Below are 18,004 nucleotides of genomic sequence, written 5' to 3'. Positions count from 1 at the left end.
CCCTGCTTCATGTGCAGTCATACCTTCATCTGTGAATTTATAGTAGTATTATGGTTTAATGAATTGAACAAGTCCCTGAACAACAACAAACATCCTTTTTTGTTCAAATTTAGGTACTGCACACTTTGTTCTTCAGATGAATAATAAATCCAATATGTTTCTTTGGCAGTAAACTCCAAGCTACCTTTATTGCACATTACTAATAAGTGCTCAAGGGTTTGTGTGTGTGTGCGTGCGTGCGCGCATGCATGTGTGTGTGTATTTGCAAAGCGCCACTGTTACTTATGCTGCAAGACACACAGAGGCTGCAAATTTATATTCCGACAGGCAGAGGCAAACCTCTGAGAACAGATGGAGCAGAGTTCACCACAAAGGTTTAATCCTATCAAGATGATTCCTCTATGGCCATCTGGATTATCCAACACACAAATTTAGTGCTTGTTAAAAATACAACGTAGGCCAAGATTAACGTCACAGATTTTCCAGTAGACTTGTTCATGTTTGATTTTATGATTCCCAGGCTCTGGAAAATTGCATTAAATGATATCCTCTTTTTTTAGAAAAGAAATCAAAACATGAATAAGAGCACAAGGACGTTGTGAGTTTTTATTTGTAGAAACCAAATTACAGTCTGTTGTTCCCCAACAATTTCCTCATTTTTTAAAGGGTTTATTTAATTTGACTATTGTATTCCTGCAGTGTCCAAAAAAGCAGAATTTATCCAAAAGTAGGAGAACTGATAAATGTTGCCACGGTATGAGAGCAAGTAGATTTCTTGATTACAACAAGCGTGGCAATCAACTGAATTAGTACATAATTAATGATTCCTTATTTATACCATTTTATTTATTGGCCATTTTACACTTGTCTAAGGTTGGGAGTTCTAACCTATAGACTTCCGTTTCAGTTCTTCCTGCAGTGCTGATGCAAAACCTCTGTGCACCTGATGTAATTTCATTAGCATGATTTTGAAAATATGCCTAACACAACACACAGTGTGGGGCGAGGGAGGAAGTGGGATAGTTTCATTTGAAATTAGGCCACATTCAATTTAGCCTGCGGTCTATTCACCATATTTATAACTGCGTAAACAATTTACTAACAAGCTTGAATTAGTACATTCATACTTTAAATAATTACAATCTGTTATCAATCATTACCATGAAATGAATAGAGTTACTGTAAATGAGGTCATAACCTGGGGTTCTCAGGGTAGGGTAGGCTGGGATGCCATTTATTTTCAGTGGAATAGGCACCATTTCCATCTTCCAGCCTTGGCCAGGCCAGATGTGTTTGTGAAGCTGGCAGAGGCAACAAGCAGGTATGGCAGAAGCAGTCAGGCATCTGGATAGACAATTTTCTATTTCCCCATGGCTTTTCCAGTGCTTAGGGTTTTCTCTTCTTCCAGGGCTTCTCCCAGGTTTGGATCTTCAGTTGTGGTAGGAAGTTGCCGTGGCAGCTGTCTGCCTGCCTCAGTTCCACAAAGAGCTCTTGGGTCAAGTGACTTTTTATCTATGTAGCATTCCAGAAGAGTTTAAAATCCATTTAATAAAGGGAACTGGGTACATTTGGCCATCCAGATGCTGTTGAATTCAAAATCCCACCAGTCCCAGATGGTCAGAGCTTTAGTCCCACAACATCTGAACGGCCAGGTTTCCTCATTCCTGATTTAAAATAAGTAGACTGGTTTTAAGTCCTCTTCAAAAGCATCCCACCCACCCCATCCAATAGATTTTATTAAAGCATCCCACTTTGACCACTGAAGTAATGTGACCAAGTGCATGTCTCCATCACTAACACTACAGATGCTGAGAGTGTTTGTGCACATTGTGCAGGTCAATAAATCCCATCCTGATGTCCATCAGGAGAGCCTGTTGGATCTTGCCAATGGCCCATCTAGTCCAGCATCCTGTTGGACTAACAGTGGCCAACCAGATCACTGTGGTAAACCCACAAGCAGAACCTGGGCACAAGAGCACTTTCCTCCGGTGGTTTCTAGCACCAGGTATTCAGAAGCATTTCTGCCTCTGACAATGGGGGCAAATAGCTGTTGCAGCCTCTGTTTCGCAGTCCAGGAAAGACCTCCTGCATTCTGGATCCTGTCCAAACATTCTGGCAGATTCCACTGAGGCTATTCTACAGTGGAACCAAGTGGTCTCCACATCTCTGATCCCAGTAATCATCTGTCTACAGACAAAGGCTTTGGATCCCCATAGTGCTTAAGCACTCGCTGTCTTTGTCCCAGCTCAGTAAACAATTAAACAATTAAATTACAGACTTGCAGCAAAATGCTTTATTGGGTTTTTAAGCTGTATTTCCTTTTGCCTCTCTTGCCTTCTACTTCTCTTGCTTTTCTTCCTCCCTTTCACCAACAGTTCACAGTCCCCCTCTCCCCATAACCTAGACCCCCTGTGAGGATTTCTCCCTAGGTCTTGTCTTTATAAGTAATGGACATAATTTAAAACAGTAATTTAAGCATAATTACTAGCATAATAATAGGAAATCCATTAAAAGTTTTCCTCTTCTGCAGTGGTTCCATTGACTCTAGTAGAACTGGTAGGGAATAAGTAGTGCAAAGTTCGCCTTTTAATTGCTCTGCAGAATTATAGTCCATATTGGGCCATGTACACATTAGCAGCTGAAAGTGCAGTGAGTTCGTTTTTCCCTACAGCGTTTCCAGTCTCATTTGCACGTTGCTGTGCACACCAGAGGGAGTGGGGCTGGGAATGTCTTTGTCCAATGCACATCACCTATTTTGATTCCCCATGGCTACAACTTTCCCTCCTCCCCTATTCCTGGAAGCTGCCATCTGTATGTGCACAACAGCCGTCTCAAATGGACACACCTCAGCTTAACTGAAGTGAATGTGGCTTGCATTTTCAAATCAGATGGAAGCTGGTTTGAGGGGAAATGCAGCAAACAGCAGTGTTTCTCAAGAAGATACGGTTTCTCAAGAAGATAAGTGGAGTATATATTAACACCACATTAGTATTTAGATCAGTTAGACTGTAATACCTGGGAGTAAATATAACCAATTTCAGTGGAACTTCTGAATACACGCAATAGGACCAGTGTTGTTGTTTTTCTGCAGGTACTCAAGAGTACACAGTACCGGCACCTTTTTTCATTAGAAGAAGAGCACTACATAGTGCTGTATTGCATATTAGGAGGCTAACCCAATGGAGAAATGCTAAGAGACATGTGTGGATCACTGCCTTGTCGTGGCAAAGGGGCTTGAATAACTCCAAGAAACTCTGAGCTATGCCGTGAAGGGCCTCCCAAGACAGACAGGTCATAGCCTGTCATTTAGTTTAGACTAAATGTGATCCACCTGGAGAAGGAACTGGCAAACCACTCCAGTATTTTGCCAAGAAAACTCCATGGACATTAAAAAGGAGAAGCTTTGAGAAGAAAGTGAGAGTTTCCAAGGCATGCTCTGGTTCATGGGGTCACGGAGAGTCAAACACGACTAAGATGACTAAACAACAACAACAAAATGTATGTGTGTGAAGTGAGTGTATTCTGCAATCAAAACAAACAAAGTTTTGGGCATTAAATCTTCATGTGCTCCCTGGGCTTCTCTAAGCTTACAGAGAGTATGTAAGGGTCTCTGCTTACATTTTAGTTCAAGCAGGTTGGGGAACTTCGGCACCTCCTGCATTACACAAGCTGTTTTGCTTTCCAGTGTGATGAGTTTCCCTGATCTGTGCCTCAGGGACAGACTCCTGGGGGTCTTCAACACAGTGAGGTCTTTTTCACAGTTCCTTTTAATGCCCTGGGCTTTGTGGGGTGGAGTGGAAAGGACAAATTGTTGAAGAGGCACGTGAAGGCATCCTGAAAAATGGAGGTGCTTTTCAACCACATATGAAAGTTTAAAAAATAAAGTTTAAAATCCCATTTTGGCAAACCTCTAGTAAAAACATGTTCTCACATTCCTGTAGAAATAGGGATGTCTCATACTACATGTATACCAAGTGTCAACTTTGTGGAAAATGCAGAAAGGCCTTAATTATTTAAGGATACTCTGGCTCACTGGCTCTGCTCATGTAATAGACTTCTGCGTGCACAACAGAACTCCCTCCCCTGTCCCCTCAAAATCCGCTCCAGAAGATTGAGGCGGGCGTCTTCTAAAGCAGACTTTTTTGTGGGTGGAGAAGAAGTGGAACTCTACACTGATGTGTTGAATGCAACCCTTTCAGTTTGCTTTTTCTTTTAAGAGGGAGAAGTACACAACTTTCCCATTTTCAGAAGTCTAGTAATTGGGGTTACTTGGAGTATATATGTAACCAACTTTTAGCTGTGTGGGTGATAGGAAAGAATTCCATTTTGGAACCCTCAGAACGAGGGAAAGGAAAGAACTGTGCTTCAAAGATGTGCCTCCTCTGAACCCAGTTCCCTCCTCACATCCCTTTAAGGCAGAGATAGAAAGCTTGTGGTCCTCCAGATACAGGTGGACTTCTGTATCCACCAGGAGGGGAACTGTAGCTCAGCAACAAGAAGAATACCAGATTCCCTTCCCTGTTTGCCCCAAAAGGATAATTTGTGTTGGAACTGGGTTAGGGGGGGGAGCTGAGCCCAAGCTCTTCCACAGCCTGTGACTTCAGGGTGAAATGAATTTGCTACCTCTTCTTCCCCCACCCCAAAAAATGTTTCAGAATTATTGAAGGTTATTTTGCTAGACCAAATGAAAGCAAGCAGCCAGCTGAACTCCTGGCCAGCCAGTTGGAAGTTCACCACCAGAGCATAAGAAAATTCCTGCTGGATCAGGCCCATCTAGTGCAACATCTCTTGCAGGACATAAGGGCAGCAGCACACCCCTGTTTGTCTGCAAGGACACGTGGTCTCCAGCATCAATCAACAGCCAGCCCTACACAGTTACCATTTTAGGCTCCCATGGTATCTGCACATAGCATACCCTCTTCAAAATACAGCAAATGATACTCTGTGGCTCCGTGTCAAGCAAAAGCAGTGTAACGAAATCTCTGCCCTTGTTTCTTCTAGGCATAGTGACTGGCTGAAGATGAAAACAAAATCAATAGGTATTTATTTAAGCACTTAACTAGGGGATGACACAAAACAGTTTCCCCCCTTGTGCTGTTTACAAATACAGAACTAAAAAAAAAAAATTATTTGGCAGTTAAATTGACAACCATAAATGGACAAATAAAATTCTATAGTGAAGCCATATAATTTATTTTCACACTATTTAGAAAAAAAGTTACCACTTTGAGGTACGTTTCTCTAAAATGTCATATTTCACATCTAAACAGCATTCTATTTACTTGATTCATTAGGAGTGGGTTTTCAAATGAATATAATATTAGCAATGACTGCAGTGGCAACTAGAAAATGAAGCGGAGATAAAGGTGACCTCAGTGGACCACCTGGGGGAACCAGCCCACTATTATTGCTATTATAAGGGTTGAAAAGAACTGTCAACTTCAGTTCTCTCAGTTTCTAATTTTTCCAATCTTAATTTCCATTCTCCACATTTTGCAGCAATTAACGATTGATTGATTTTTTCCCACAAAAATTCACCAGCATTTTAGTACAAAATTCTCCTAATAAACACATTTTTATATGCCATTTTGACTAATGTACACACTTTTGCAAGTGATTTGCCCTAATATATGGATTTTTAGTTACAGGTAGGTAGCCGTGTTGGTCTGCCGTAGTCGAAACAACATAAACATATTCCTTCCAGTATCACCTTAGAGACCAACTAAGTTATTGGTATGAACTTTCATGTGCACGCACACTTCTTCAGATACAAGTGTGCATGCACATGAAAGCTCATACCAATAACTAACTTAGTTGGTCTCTAATGTGCTACTGGAAGGAATTGTTTTATATGGATTTTTGTAAACATTGTTTTGTTGGAGAACTACATTGCTAAATTTGGAGAAGTATGAATTTAAAAGGATAGCTGTGTTGTGATTCACATATTGTTTCGGAATGTGATAGACTCAGATTTAAATTTAAATTAAATCAAATTTCTCCTCTAATCATGATGATGATGTATATATAAATCACAATTATTTTCAAGGAGAGCTGTACATTCTGGGAGATTTAGAGGAAGAATCCCAGGGCTACAACAAGGCAATACCAGGAGTCCTAGAAAGTTGCAGACAGTTAGGGTATATACAGTGGTACCTTGGCTTAAGAACAGTCCTGTTTATGAATTTTACAAACTCCACAAAACCAGAAGTAGTGCCCCGGTTTGAGAACTTTACCTCAGTCTATGAACGGAAGCCAAACGGTGGAAGGGCACCGACGGCGGGAGGTCTCATTAGGGAAAGTGCACCTTGGTTTAAGAACGGATTTGGTTTAAGAACGGACTTCCAGAACAGATTAAGTTCATAAACCGAGGTACCACTATAGTATTAATCTTGATGGACCAGTGACTTGATTTGATTTAAAACAGCTTTGTTTTATGTATTTGTTTTGACCTCCCAAAGTGTTTAGTGTTTTGCTGAAAGTGCAGCCCTCATGCTTATTTAGCATTACTGGAATATGCTGTCTTTTTGTTCCTGTGGGATGTGAACCGTTGTTCTTGCACAGTGAACAGGAACCTAGTCGCATGAACTTTATTTTAAAGAGATTTTGTGAGTGCAGTAGGAATGGGCGGGTGGGTAGGCAACAAGAGATAGTGTTTCTTATGTCTCTGGGAACATGAAAGCACAATTCCTATGCAACGTTGTTAGCTGCATATGCAAATTGCAGAACTTGATCTTCAAAATGGTGTGAGTGAGCCCTTGGTTCTACTGCCATAGTATCTAGCCACCCTTCTCAAGGATAATCACTGTAGACTCAATACTATATTGACTATAGGCTGTATTAAGTCCCGAGGCCCAGTTGTACAGAGAGCTAACCTGATTGTGAATTTCCATTTCCATCGCTCTAAGGACTGTTTGATGTAGTCTGTTAATTGGTTTGCTTGAAGATCTTTGGACAAATATTTTCCCCTAGGACCATTTTAAACCCAGTCCAAATTTATTTAATCAGAATTGTTTGTCTCTCCTGTAATTGTTGCTTTACATTTTAAAGATGTTGCTTCTCGGCTGCGTCTTGCTTTAATTCGTTGAACTGATTCTGTGCAGTTAGATTGCATTTGCGCTTTTCAGACGTTATCAAATGCATATATGCTCATAGCTCAATTCTGACGCCGTCCATCGTTGCTGGAGCCTCCTCTTATGGAATATGGAAGCTAAGCCAATGTTTCATGATGAATATTAGAGAAGAGGGCTAGGGGTTGGGTCTTTCTTCCTGAGACCAGCACGGACTGTGTATTAATCACAGCACAAATAGATTACAAGACCAACGGCAGGACCTTGCTGATAGCTGTACATGGCACTAATTCGCCTCAGTAAGCCTGAACTTCTGAGTTCAATTAACCCTTATTCTCAAGGCCCACCCATAAACTCCAAAGTAAGCACAGTTTTCCGCTCCCTGTGTGTATGTGTGTTTTATCAATGTAATAGATTGTTTCTCTTTGAGAGTGGAAGCCAGGCACATTGCTTATATGAATTCTAGCTACTAATGAATGGGGGTGATGGGGCCACTGCGTGTTGGTGGGCATGTGCATCACTGTCCCTTCGATCTGGCAAATCAGAATCTTTGACGCTGCCACTAGCTTCTTAATTTATTTGTGTCATTAGATACCCTGGTGGCCCAGCAGGCGCTGCTGGAGGCTTCCCCAGTAAAACTGTTTGCCCACACAGAGCATTAGCGGTTAAATAAGTACAGAGCAGAAAAGGTTCCCCCCTCCCCATTATAATTATTTTTAGTATTCATTTTCCTCTGTCTGTGCCATTGTGCTGAGGCAAATTGGAAATCTGGTAATTAGGCCCTGACTCTTAGTGTAGTATTAGAGTCCCAAGCCAAAGTTCAACACCCTGAAATGAAATTTAAACCAATTAATCAGTTAGATTTTTACCGCTTGTCCGTGTTTTCTCAGCAATTCCCACAGCACGTGGCCTTTGATCAATTCTCCTGCAAAAGCTAAAATGTGTGCCTGCTGCTAGCGAGATGGGGATGACATTAACATGGCACTCATAAAACAATCAGAGCAGTGAAGCCCTCAAACAGAACAGGGCATAGTAATATTTAATAAAAGCGAGCACATAATCTTCAGAATTAGCATTTTGTGCCTTGCAGTACCTTTGGGAGAAGAGCTTTTATTTGTGGAGTGATCATTATTATAACAAAGAACAGCTACCTAATAATTTCCACTTTAAGTCTGCAATATGCTATGAGCAGTTCTGAACCATTATGCTAAACTGAGGCCCGGGTAATCATTTTATTGTCACCATTTGAAGGGAGGAAATTCCCCTCTACCTTTAGTGGCTGGAGAAATGAGAGAAAACCAAACCACAAACACAGCACTGTAGTAGTGGTAGTAATACTGTAATAGTAATAATAATAATAACAACAACAACAACAATAAAAACAACTTTTTTGTCTCTTCACATACTTTATATGGTATAGAATGCTCTGCATTCAGAAGCATAGGGGAAACCTAGTTGGCATTCTATAGGAAAAAAATATGTTATTAGCTTCTGCTTCTGCTGATGTCGTGTGTGACGAATAGTTTCATTCTTACAGATGCTATTTTACGTCATTGGTTGATTTGTGAACTGGGAGTAATGGTGCAGTCCTAATCCCAAGCAGGCAGCAACAAGACTTAGAACAGCTGCTGCAAAACTGCTGTGTCTGGAGCCCCAACACTGTTGCCAGTGAGAGAGGGGGACGTTAAAAGTCTGCAGTTTTTGCTGTGCCAATTCAAGGCTGGTGCAGCAAACAGAACTGGATCAGCCTAACCCCACCCCTGCACACACACAACTTCAGGGCAGTCTTAAGCATATCCAGTGTGGTGCACATATCTCTCTGGCGCCCCCTCCCTCATTTCCCAGAGTTGTTGACCTTTTTTAAGGGGGGGGGCTTCGGTCCAGATTGTTTACATCACATGGTCCAATGCGCGCTCGGCGTTGCACATAAGCAAGAGGCACCCAGATCGCAGCCCAGATGGCCTCCCGTGCAAGCCCGGAGCCCCTTACCTGCCTCCGTCCAGGGAGGTCTGCGCCACAAGAGGGCCAGCAAGCAGATCAGGTGGCTTGCCGTCTGTGCCATCCTCGCTCGGCGCCAGGATTGCACAGGGCGCTTCCTTGCTCCGCTTGAAGACTCTGCAGGGAGGTGCACAGATAGCGATGCAACCAGAATGGTAGCAGTAGCAGCAGCAATAGCAAACAAACAAACAAACAAACAACTTGCCAGTAGCTAGACTGACTTAAAAACCCAGTGGATCCTTGGATAGCTCAGCTTTGTCCCCATCTTACCCCCTCCCCAAATACCCTGCTTTAAGAGTTTTTGCTGACTAGCACCAATGGAGATTCAGCCACTGGTAACTTTGGACTGTATAGGAGTTGCATAATAGGCCTTGTGGCACACAGCTCTGATTTCCAGCAGGAGGGAATAGCTGGGAGCTCAGGAAGAGCAGCTGGGTGCAGGGGCTGCCTCAGCTGCCCCCAGCACCTACTGACTGAGCTGCCTGCCTCATTCTCATAGAACCATCTCTGCTTAAGAGATTGCTCTTGGATTTTTTTGTCAGCATGAAAGTTTAGAGTTGCTCTGCACTGCCTAGGTTATTGGCTTTTAGTGTTTATTTGATTGAATCCTATGATCTTGTTAAGCTGTTGCCTTATTTGTTCACCGCTCAAAGAACATTGTGTTGCAGAGCTGCCGATAAATATAATAAATAAAATAAATTTTGATGTGATGTGATGTGGACATGCTTCTGAGAAGAGAGAGCCCTCTATGGTCTCCTCTAGAGCAGCATTTCCCCAACTTGTCATTCATGGCCCACAAGTGGGGTGGGTATCAAAAGCTTTTTCATTTTTGCTTGAATGTCTGAAGTAACGGTTATAAAATAGACAAACTTGCAGCTAAAATGCACAAAACCAATGGCCACCAAGGACCTAAGGTCCAAAAATCATGTGAAAATAAACTGATAAGTCACCATGCCAAGTAAATGTGGACCCATGGGTTGCATACGGTAGGGGTTAGGAACCACTGCTCTAGATCAGCAATGGCCAAACTTGGCCCTCCAGCTGTTGTTGGACTACAGCTCCCATCATCCCTAGTGCAGCCTTATTAGACTCTACCAATTGGTGGGGTCTGCGTTGCTCCCGGGAGAGAGAAAGAAAGTCAAATGATACCGAGGTTGATTCAGAGAAAGAGTTTATTCTGCTCTCCGGATAGCAGAAGGCACTTGCGTGGTCACTTCACAGCAAGTCCAAAGAAATGAGAAATTCCATGCAGTATATATAACCTCCAGGCACCCTCTCCCCCTTTCCCCAGGAATTCAGCCACGTAAACTTATACACGTAAGTTGACATCACAGATGTTCCTGCTCCTGTATTCTTAACCATAAAATGCACCCTTGGAGAAGGAACAATGGGATTTTGGGGCCCGTTTCAGACTGACTGCACAGTCAGATTTTAGAATGGGAAACCCATTCCTTAACTAGCTAACAGGACCAGTGGTCAGGGATGGTGGGAATTGTAGGCCCAAAACAGCTGGAGGGCCAAGTTTGGCCATCACTGCTCTAGATGGTGTGTAGGATCAGGATGCTTTGAGCTGCTATCCCAAGACCAATAACCATGTCAAAAATGGTAACTAGGGTCAAATTAGACATGGGGTTAATTATCTGAATGCAAGTAATTTACACATTGAATAGCAGCTGCAGGAGGGCCCTCAGTGGGATTGTAGGTTTCCCTCTTGCTGTGCCCTCCACCCTGCCCTGCCCTTCCTGAAGCTGCAATAAGCAAAAGAAGGAAAGCCTTCATTTGGTTATGTGAGTAGCAGCTGGGAGGTCATTTTAGTTGGGGCCACTGCAAAGGTGAAGAGGAAAGGCTTAAAGTCTCCGTTAGACGCAGTCAAGAATAAGACCCACAAATGCTTCAAAGAGTCCTTCAAAGAACAAAAATAGGACAATGAATCATAAAACTACCAAACAACTGGTATAGATCCATTTTGACCATCAAGTCTTTTTCAAAGATGTCCCAATTAACACCAAGCCCTTGGGAAAGGTTTCCTAAACAATCTTCTGTGGACAATATGTCCAAACAATTCCTCTTTTGCAACAGTGGCTGATAAGAAGTCCTTTCACTAAACATTTTTCCTTTTGTTGAAAGGCTGTCCTCTACAAACACAGCTTTATGTTATTACATCACATATTATCCAACTTCACTGAGATGCAGATTAGATTAGATTTTATTACAAAATATAGCTGCATGTCTGGTTTTGCCCTAAATGGCCATGTGAATTGGCTCATAGTTGGGATGCAAAAAAGGAGAGTTTGTCTGTCGTCATCCTGATTTCCAAGAAACCCTGCAGCTTCTTCCAGATTGAGACATCTGGGCTTCCTATTCTACTATTTTACTACAGAATTCGCTGACTGTTTTCCCAGTTCAATACCAAATATATAATTTTCATACCCATTGTCAAAAACCATGTCTTTTGTACCAAATTTTGATTTCAATGATTTCTAGCTTCTTCCTGCCTCCATTTATTTAATGCATTGTCTTATTGGTCAGCATCAATCTTGTTAATAAGTGGCTCTGAGAGAGGGTAGGAAGGAGACGTCTCCATTTTCATACTGAATTCCGCCCCCCCTCCATCAGTTCCCTGCTTGCATTGAAGAAGGAAGACACTGTTTTGTTTTGGATACGGGAGGATAAAATTTCAGGGTGATACTTAAAATTGAAAACTACCCCTTAAGATACCCACCATGGGGTGAAGAGTGAATGGATAGATTATCTTTTTTTGATAATGCTACAATAGCATTTGGAGTTCTTCACTGTCAACAAAAAGATGGAGGCAACTGGAAGGCTTTGAAAGTGCTGAATTGGTGCTTTAGTAATGGCTTTAATGAGGAGCTAATAAAAGTGTGTGTGGGGGGGGGGTGATGATGGTACTTGGTGGGTCAGGAGAAGGCCTAGCTGTGCCTGGCATGGAGGTTAAGCCAGAACTCATCCTGAGATTTCATTTTTCCTGCAGATGTGAGAAGGGACTAAAATCCTGAAACTTCCAGTTAAAACCCTGGAACCTGTTAACCTTATTTTTACATCCATGCCTTCCCTTTTGTTAAAAAGGAGGAAAACAGTCAACATACCTCCTTTCCTCCCGCTGCCAATAATCTCCTTTCCAAGGAGAAAGGGAGAGAATGGCAGGTTTCATTGTGCTCATTGAACTATGAATTATTTGTAAATTTCTAGAAAATATCCCCCTCCCACCGAGACATGTGGAATATTGGTTAAAGTTTGCTTATGTGGTGGGGTGTGTGCATGTACCATCAGGAAGTGTGTAATTGAGAAGCAATTTTAATTTTATCCATGCTCTGATTTAATCAGAGCATTTGATTCCTTGGAGGGCGTGGGACGATATTTTTAAACTGCTTTTATTAGCTGTAAGCCCAGCACCATGAGTTGAGCTATTAAAAAAAAAAGTGAGAAGCTTTCTGGAGTTTTTAATGCATGCATGGCTTTATGAGTGAAGTGCAAGTCCAACGTAGACATATCAAAGTTAGTTGAGTGTGTATGTAGCAATTCCTTGACTGTAGTGTTGTAAGATTCCTTTCGCTAGCTCATTTTTTGAGGTGCAAAGCTTGATGCTGTGTAATGGATGGAAAGGGCTTCTTTCCATTCTTCACTCCCCTTTTTGAGCAGGCATTAGGACCAGATTTCCCAGAAGGCAGACTAGGGACTAGGCAGACATTTTTAGAAACCTCAAAATCTTGTATGAAATCTTAGCCAAAGCAATAATCTTAATACGTAAATAGAAACAACAGTAGCATTCGTACGGTATACATCTAAGGTCCTCATATACTTTAGCAGATGGCATTACTGGTTAAAATGTTTTTCACTGTTTTTAAACAAATATGTTTTAGCTGCCTTGTCATGCTACCAAACTCTACAAATTCAAATTCTGAATATATTTCATGCTGCTCCCCAAAATATTGATGGAGAACTGCAAATGACTTTCAACCAGTTGCCTCTGTTGCTGAACAATGCAGAAGCTTAGATGGTGAACACAGAGTTGAACACATCCAACCCAAAGTTGAGTGTGCTCAAGTGCATTGAAATCAAAGTGATTCCACACACACAGTTTTATTACTTTTCCCCATGTGTATTACAAAGTGTGTCAAATCTATCTTCTGTACAGTCCTGTGTAGTGGATCTGTATTATTTAATTTTTCTAGCAAGGAGCTTTGGCTGGGAGTGAGAAACTTGCTCAAGGTTACCCAAGATGGCCTGAATTTGAATCCAGGACCCTCTGGCATTTTTCTCTTGAGACCATTTTTATTTGGATAAAATTCATACATGCCATGTTAATTATGCATGCATCAAACTAAGGGTGAGGTAAATTGTTGAGAATCTTCATATTCCTGTTGAAATTTTCATATTGGAAAAGATAAACTCTTCCTTTAAACTGCTTGGAAAATTAGTCAGAAATCAAAAGCATTTCTTTTGGTTCTTATCTGACTCCTGGTGCTAACTGCTGCTCAGAATGTGTTTGGTAAAAGCTTCAAAGGACTGATATTTGGAGAGATGTTCAGACAGGTGGTGCATAGGAACCACTGAGGGAAGCGCCTGAGCCTTGGAAACAAGGGTGGTTTTCTCCACCCTGATCTGAAGTGTAAGGATTGGGAAGGTCCACCCTGCCTTACAATGGCTGGGGAAAGATTCCAAGGAGGATCCAATATGACCACACCCTGCACACAGTTAGCTTGTGCGATTTCAACCATCTGCCATTCATTCAGAGCTGGCTAGTTGAACTTGCACAAATTAATTGCATGCAAGGCAAAGAGTTTGAATGCTCCTTTTGCACCAGGTTTTTACATACAAATTCAGGAATTTCATAGAACAATCTTTGCCAAACTGATGACTTTGGAGTACAAATCCCATCAGCCCCAGCCAGCACAGCCATACTGGCTGGATCTGATTGGAGTTGTAGTCCATAACTTCCAGATGGTACCAAGTCGAGGAAGCACAGCATAGATGCACAGAAAAGGTGAGTGGGAATAGAAAGTGTCCCTTCTTGCTTGCATTGCACAAAAAAGTGTGTGTGCAAAGTCCCCTTGAAATAAATTTACACAATTATCCCCCCCCCGATATTTTCTTATTATTTTCTTATTTTGAGGTTCATGCATGAGGTGAAGGGTTTGATAATTAGGAATGTGCCAGATTTTCACAGCCTTCAGTTTTCACTTTGTGATAGGAACTTCCAACCCGGCAAATACTTTTGTCAACTCAATTCAATAGCCAAATTGTTCAAAATCCATTAAAAAACAAACAGGAGCTGCATAGTTCTAAATCCATCTCAAAAGGATCAAATCCATGAATCTTTTCCGAGTCTTGGCACATCGAAACTGTGCAGTCACTGAGTTAGCCCACCACCAAAGGACCAAGTCTTGTGAATCTCCCCCAATTTGGGATTCAAGGAAAGCAATGGAAGCTGCTCAGTCAGTGAACAAGATTAGAAAGGCCAAACTGAGGGAAACTCTCTAATTTGTCAGTAGCCTCTGGGCCCATCTCTCTTTAGATGCATTCTTTCAAGCCTTTTTGCAAGCCCTTTAGAAAAGTGATGGTCTACTTCCAGCCTCCACCTGTGGACCCACCCACAGCCTCATAGCTTGGTACAAAGAATTATAGAGGATATATCATGGGAGGCTGGTCCTGCTAGTCAGTTTGACCACTGGAGCAAGGATTGGGCAAATCCATTGTGTTAAGGCTAGAAAACTTAGGTGGAATTTGCATTGGACTCTTGTGCCCATTAAAAAAAAATTTCCCATAGAATTACTTCCCTTAAAAGATTGATCAACTACATACAACTATGGACTCACTGGGCATGTTGTTTTTATAACAATGGGGAGAAATACAGGCATAGGTAACCTATGATAAGTGTAGCGCTGCTGCTTTCTTTCATGGTATTAAAATAATGGAACATTTTAAAGCATCTAATTCTTTCACAAATGTGAATTTTGCAGTCGACTGCTAATACATGACACCATATTGGTTGTGCAATATCATGCTAACAAAATTCAAAAATGATTTTATAAAACTTATTAATTGGATAAAATGGTTCCATGACACAAGGAACACTCTAGACACAGTAAGTTCTCCAAATAAAATTTGAGCTTTGTTATAATGGAACTCAAAGGCAGCCCAGGATCATGTTTTGTGGAGACCTGAATTCAGTGTTACAAAAATGTGCTCTATTCTCTAGTCAGGCTTCAGCCAGCAATGCTGCTATTTTCTTTCTATGGTCTGCCAAACACAATTATCTTCTCAAGAGAAACAATGGAAACAAAATAAAATTTTAATGGCAAACATTCCCTTTTCAAAGATCTGGTTTGGGATCTCTCGCACACAAAGTAGAGAGATCTCTCTCTCTAGAACCTGCATCATAGTATAGGAGAAAGAAAATCAAAGCTTTCCCTCCCCTTCCCCCTCTCAAGTCTTCTATCATTAAAATCTTGTTCTAACAGCCGAATACTTCTTTTTCATGTGTGTTGGAAAGCAGCTACCCCATGTATCAAAGCCATCAGTCCAAGTGAAGGATGGACTACAGGAGGTGCCACTGTCATCATCATAGGAGACAATTTCTTTGATGGGTTACAGGTCATATTCGGCACCATGCTGGTCTGGAGTGAGGTAGGTGTTGTCTGCACATTAATATCCAGTAACTTTGTCTAGTTTATAGCCAGCTTTCTTTCTTTTAGGCCCTGTTCTATTGCAGTAACAATGAGAAAGATTTTCTTATTCCTCCCATTTTATATAAAATCACTGGAGCAACCCTTGGTGCAAATATAGTGCCACTGTCCTTGTTCACATTATCAGTTCTAGTCAGTTCTATTGACATTCTAAAATATAATGATCTATCTCACAGCCCCCCCAAAAAAAACAATACACACCCATTGGTAGTCTCAGTTACCCTAGTTTGCCTGAACATGAATAAAATAATTGAGCCCTTAATTATTATTCTTTTTTTTTTAACCAGGCACAACTCGTTTTGGCAAACCATGATTTAGTGTGAACGTGCAAGTATGTAGGCCCCAAGAGAGGAACTCAAAACTGTTTTGCTGCTCCCTGGTCATTCCTCTGTTGCATTGTGCTATGCTATGCCATAGCTTGATTTAGTGTGTCATCTGAACCCTGGCTTATGGTTTAGCGCTCTCCAGACTAGCCATGAACTATAGCCAAAGTTGGTCCTATGATTTATTGCTTGTTCTTTGTCCAAGAGAACCAAACCATATTCCAGATGACTTACTAAGCCATCCAAATGACTTATTAAACTATGGCTAAGTTCAACACGGCAGCTGAACAACTGGGGAGGAGCAAGGTAGTTGTGGCCTCCTCTTCAAGATCCTGTATGTTGGTGCTAAAACATGGTTGGGCTTAGCATGGTGTGTGAATGGGGCCACTGACTTTATATTCTTTGTGCTGCAATATCCATACCTTAGTTAATCATTTTCTCTACTCATTTGTTGACATTTTCCTTCCTTTTCTATTTCCCATCAATTTATGCCACAAATTTGTGGCCATGTCAGTGATGACATGGCTGTTGAAATTACTTAATCCAATAGCAGTTGTTGGACTATAATGGGACTACTTCACAAAAAGTGATTTGAAAATGGCAGCTTTAGAGGCAATTGAAATGTGTAGGTGCTCATGTGATATAATAGATCATTTGTTTGAGTGCCTCTTATGTCAAGATCTTCCACATCTGGAGAACTAGTAAGGAAAAGGCTTACTGTCAATCTGCAATCATCTCTGATGTGGGAGATCTTCATGTGCCAACAAATTATTAGAAGAACATCCCCAGCACACACACACATTGAGACTTGCAAAAAATTGTCAAGCTTCAAATGGCAGGAGAGTGTAGTGAAGCTGTTCTAGGAATGAGGAAGATTCAGTTTGGATTTAAAGGAGAACGTAACTAATTAGCATTTTTTAAAAAAACAACAACAATCTGAGAATCAAAACAACCATCTTCCAAAATTCGCACTTCTTTGAATTTTGCAATGCAGTTCTTCAGCCTAGTGATGCATAAAAAGTGTATACATTGGGGTAGAGTGTGCATTAAAATGCATTTGTCAGTTAAGATAACATAACAAAAATGCATTATTTGGGGGGACATTCCTTTGCTGAAATCTGTATCTGTTGCAAAACTGCACACAAATGTGAATATTAGGAGAAATTCACAAAAATGCTGAGGAATGTTCATGATGCATTTTTTAAAATATATATATATTGCAAAATGATGTGGAAATGTGCAGTACTGGATTTAAGATTGGAAAAGTAAGAAATTATTGAAAGTGTAATTGATGGATTCACCCGTTTGCTGTGACAAAGGAGAATTCAATGTGAACGGAGAATTCAATGTGAACGGGGAAACTATGCCAAGATGAGAAGAAGGTTTAACAACAACAACAACAACAACAACAACAAAACCAACTTTATTATTTAAACCTTGTCCATCTGGCTGAGTTTCCCCAGTCATTCTGGGTGGCTTCCAGCATATATAAAATCACAATGAAATGTATGACATGCACTTAGGGGAGAAGCCATACCTCTGTGGTAGAGCATATCCTTTGCATGAAAAGCATCCCAGGCTAATTCCCCAGAATCTGCTGTTGAAGTGTCTCAGGTATTAGTGCAGGGAATGATTTATGCTTAAGACATTGGGCGCCATTTCCAGTCACAGTAGATAGCATTGGGCTAGATGAACCAATGATGCAGCTCAGTATATAAGGCCTCTTATAGTCATATGTCCCATTCTGAAGTTGTATCATTCCAAGTGATGATTGCAACATGTGAGCGCCTGTATGTTTGAGCCGGCTCTCAAATGAATAAGCATTTGATCATATCTTACATAAGGTCTAGCCAAGAAGACAACATTTCTTTGATTTTTATGGTTGCCACAGCAGTTTTGCAGTTTGGTC

The 18,004-nt window shown here is 41.2% G+C and overlaps 1 protein-coding gene across 8 annotated transcripts in view; it reads left to right on the top strand.

Annotated features, from left to right (window-relative positions):
- The window catches only part of EBF1 (EBF transcription factor 1), a 382,065-nt gene that overhangs the window by 277,573 nt on the left and 86,488 nt on the right, over nt 1-18,004 (top strand). For 4 of the 8 annotated variants that reach the window (XM_082213736.1, XM_082213732.1, XM_082213734.1 and 1 more), the window contains exon 9: nt 15,583-15,713. In XM_082213736.1, the coding sequence (XP_082069862.1) occupies nt 15,583-15,713 (131 nt within the window). Of the gene's footprint in view, nt 1-15,579; nt 15,714-18,004 lie in introns of all 8 variants that reach the window. The other 4 variants (XM_082213735.1, XM_082213731.1, XM_082213733.1 and 1 more) reach the window with 1 other exon arrangement.

The sequence above is a fragment of the Podarcis vaucheri genome, assembly GCF_965113315.1.
Source record: "Podarcis vaucheri genome assembly, chromosome: 2".
Lineage (NCBI taxonomy): Eukaryota > Metazoa > Chordata > Lepidosauria > Squamata > Lacertidae > Podarcis > Podarcis vaucheri.
The sequence above is the reverse complement of the archived record's forward strand: the minus strand, read 5'-3'. Positions and strand labels throughout refer to the sequence as shown.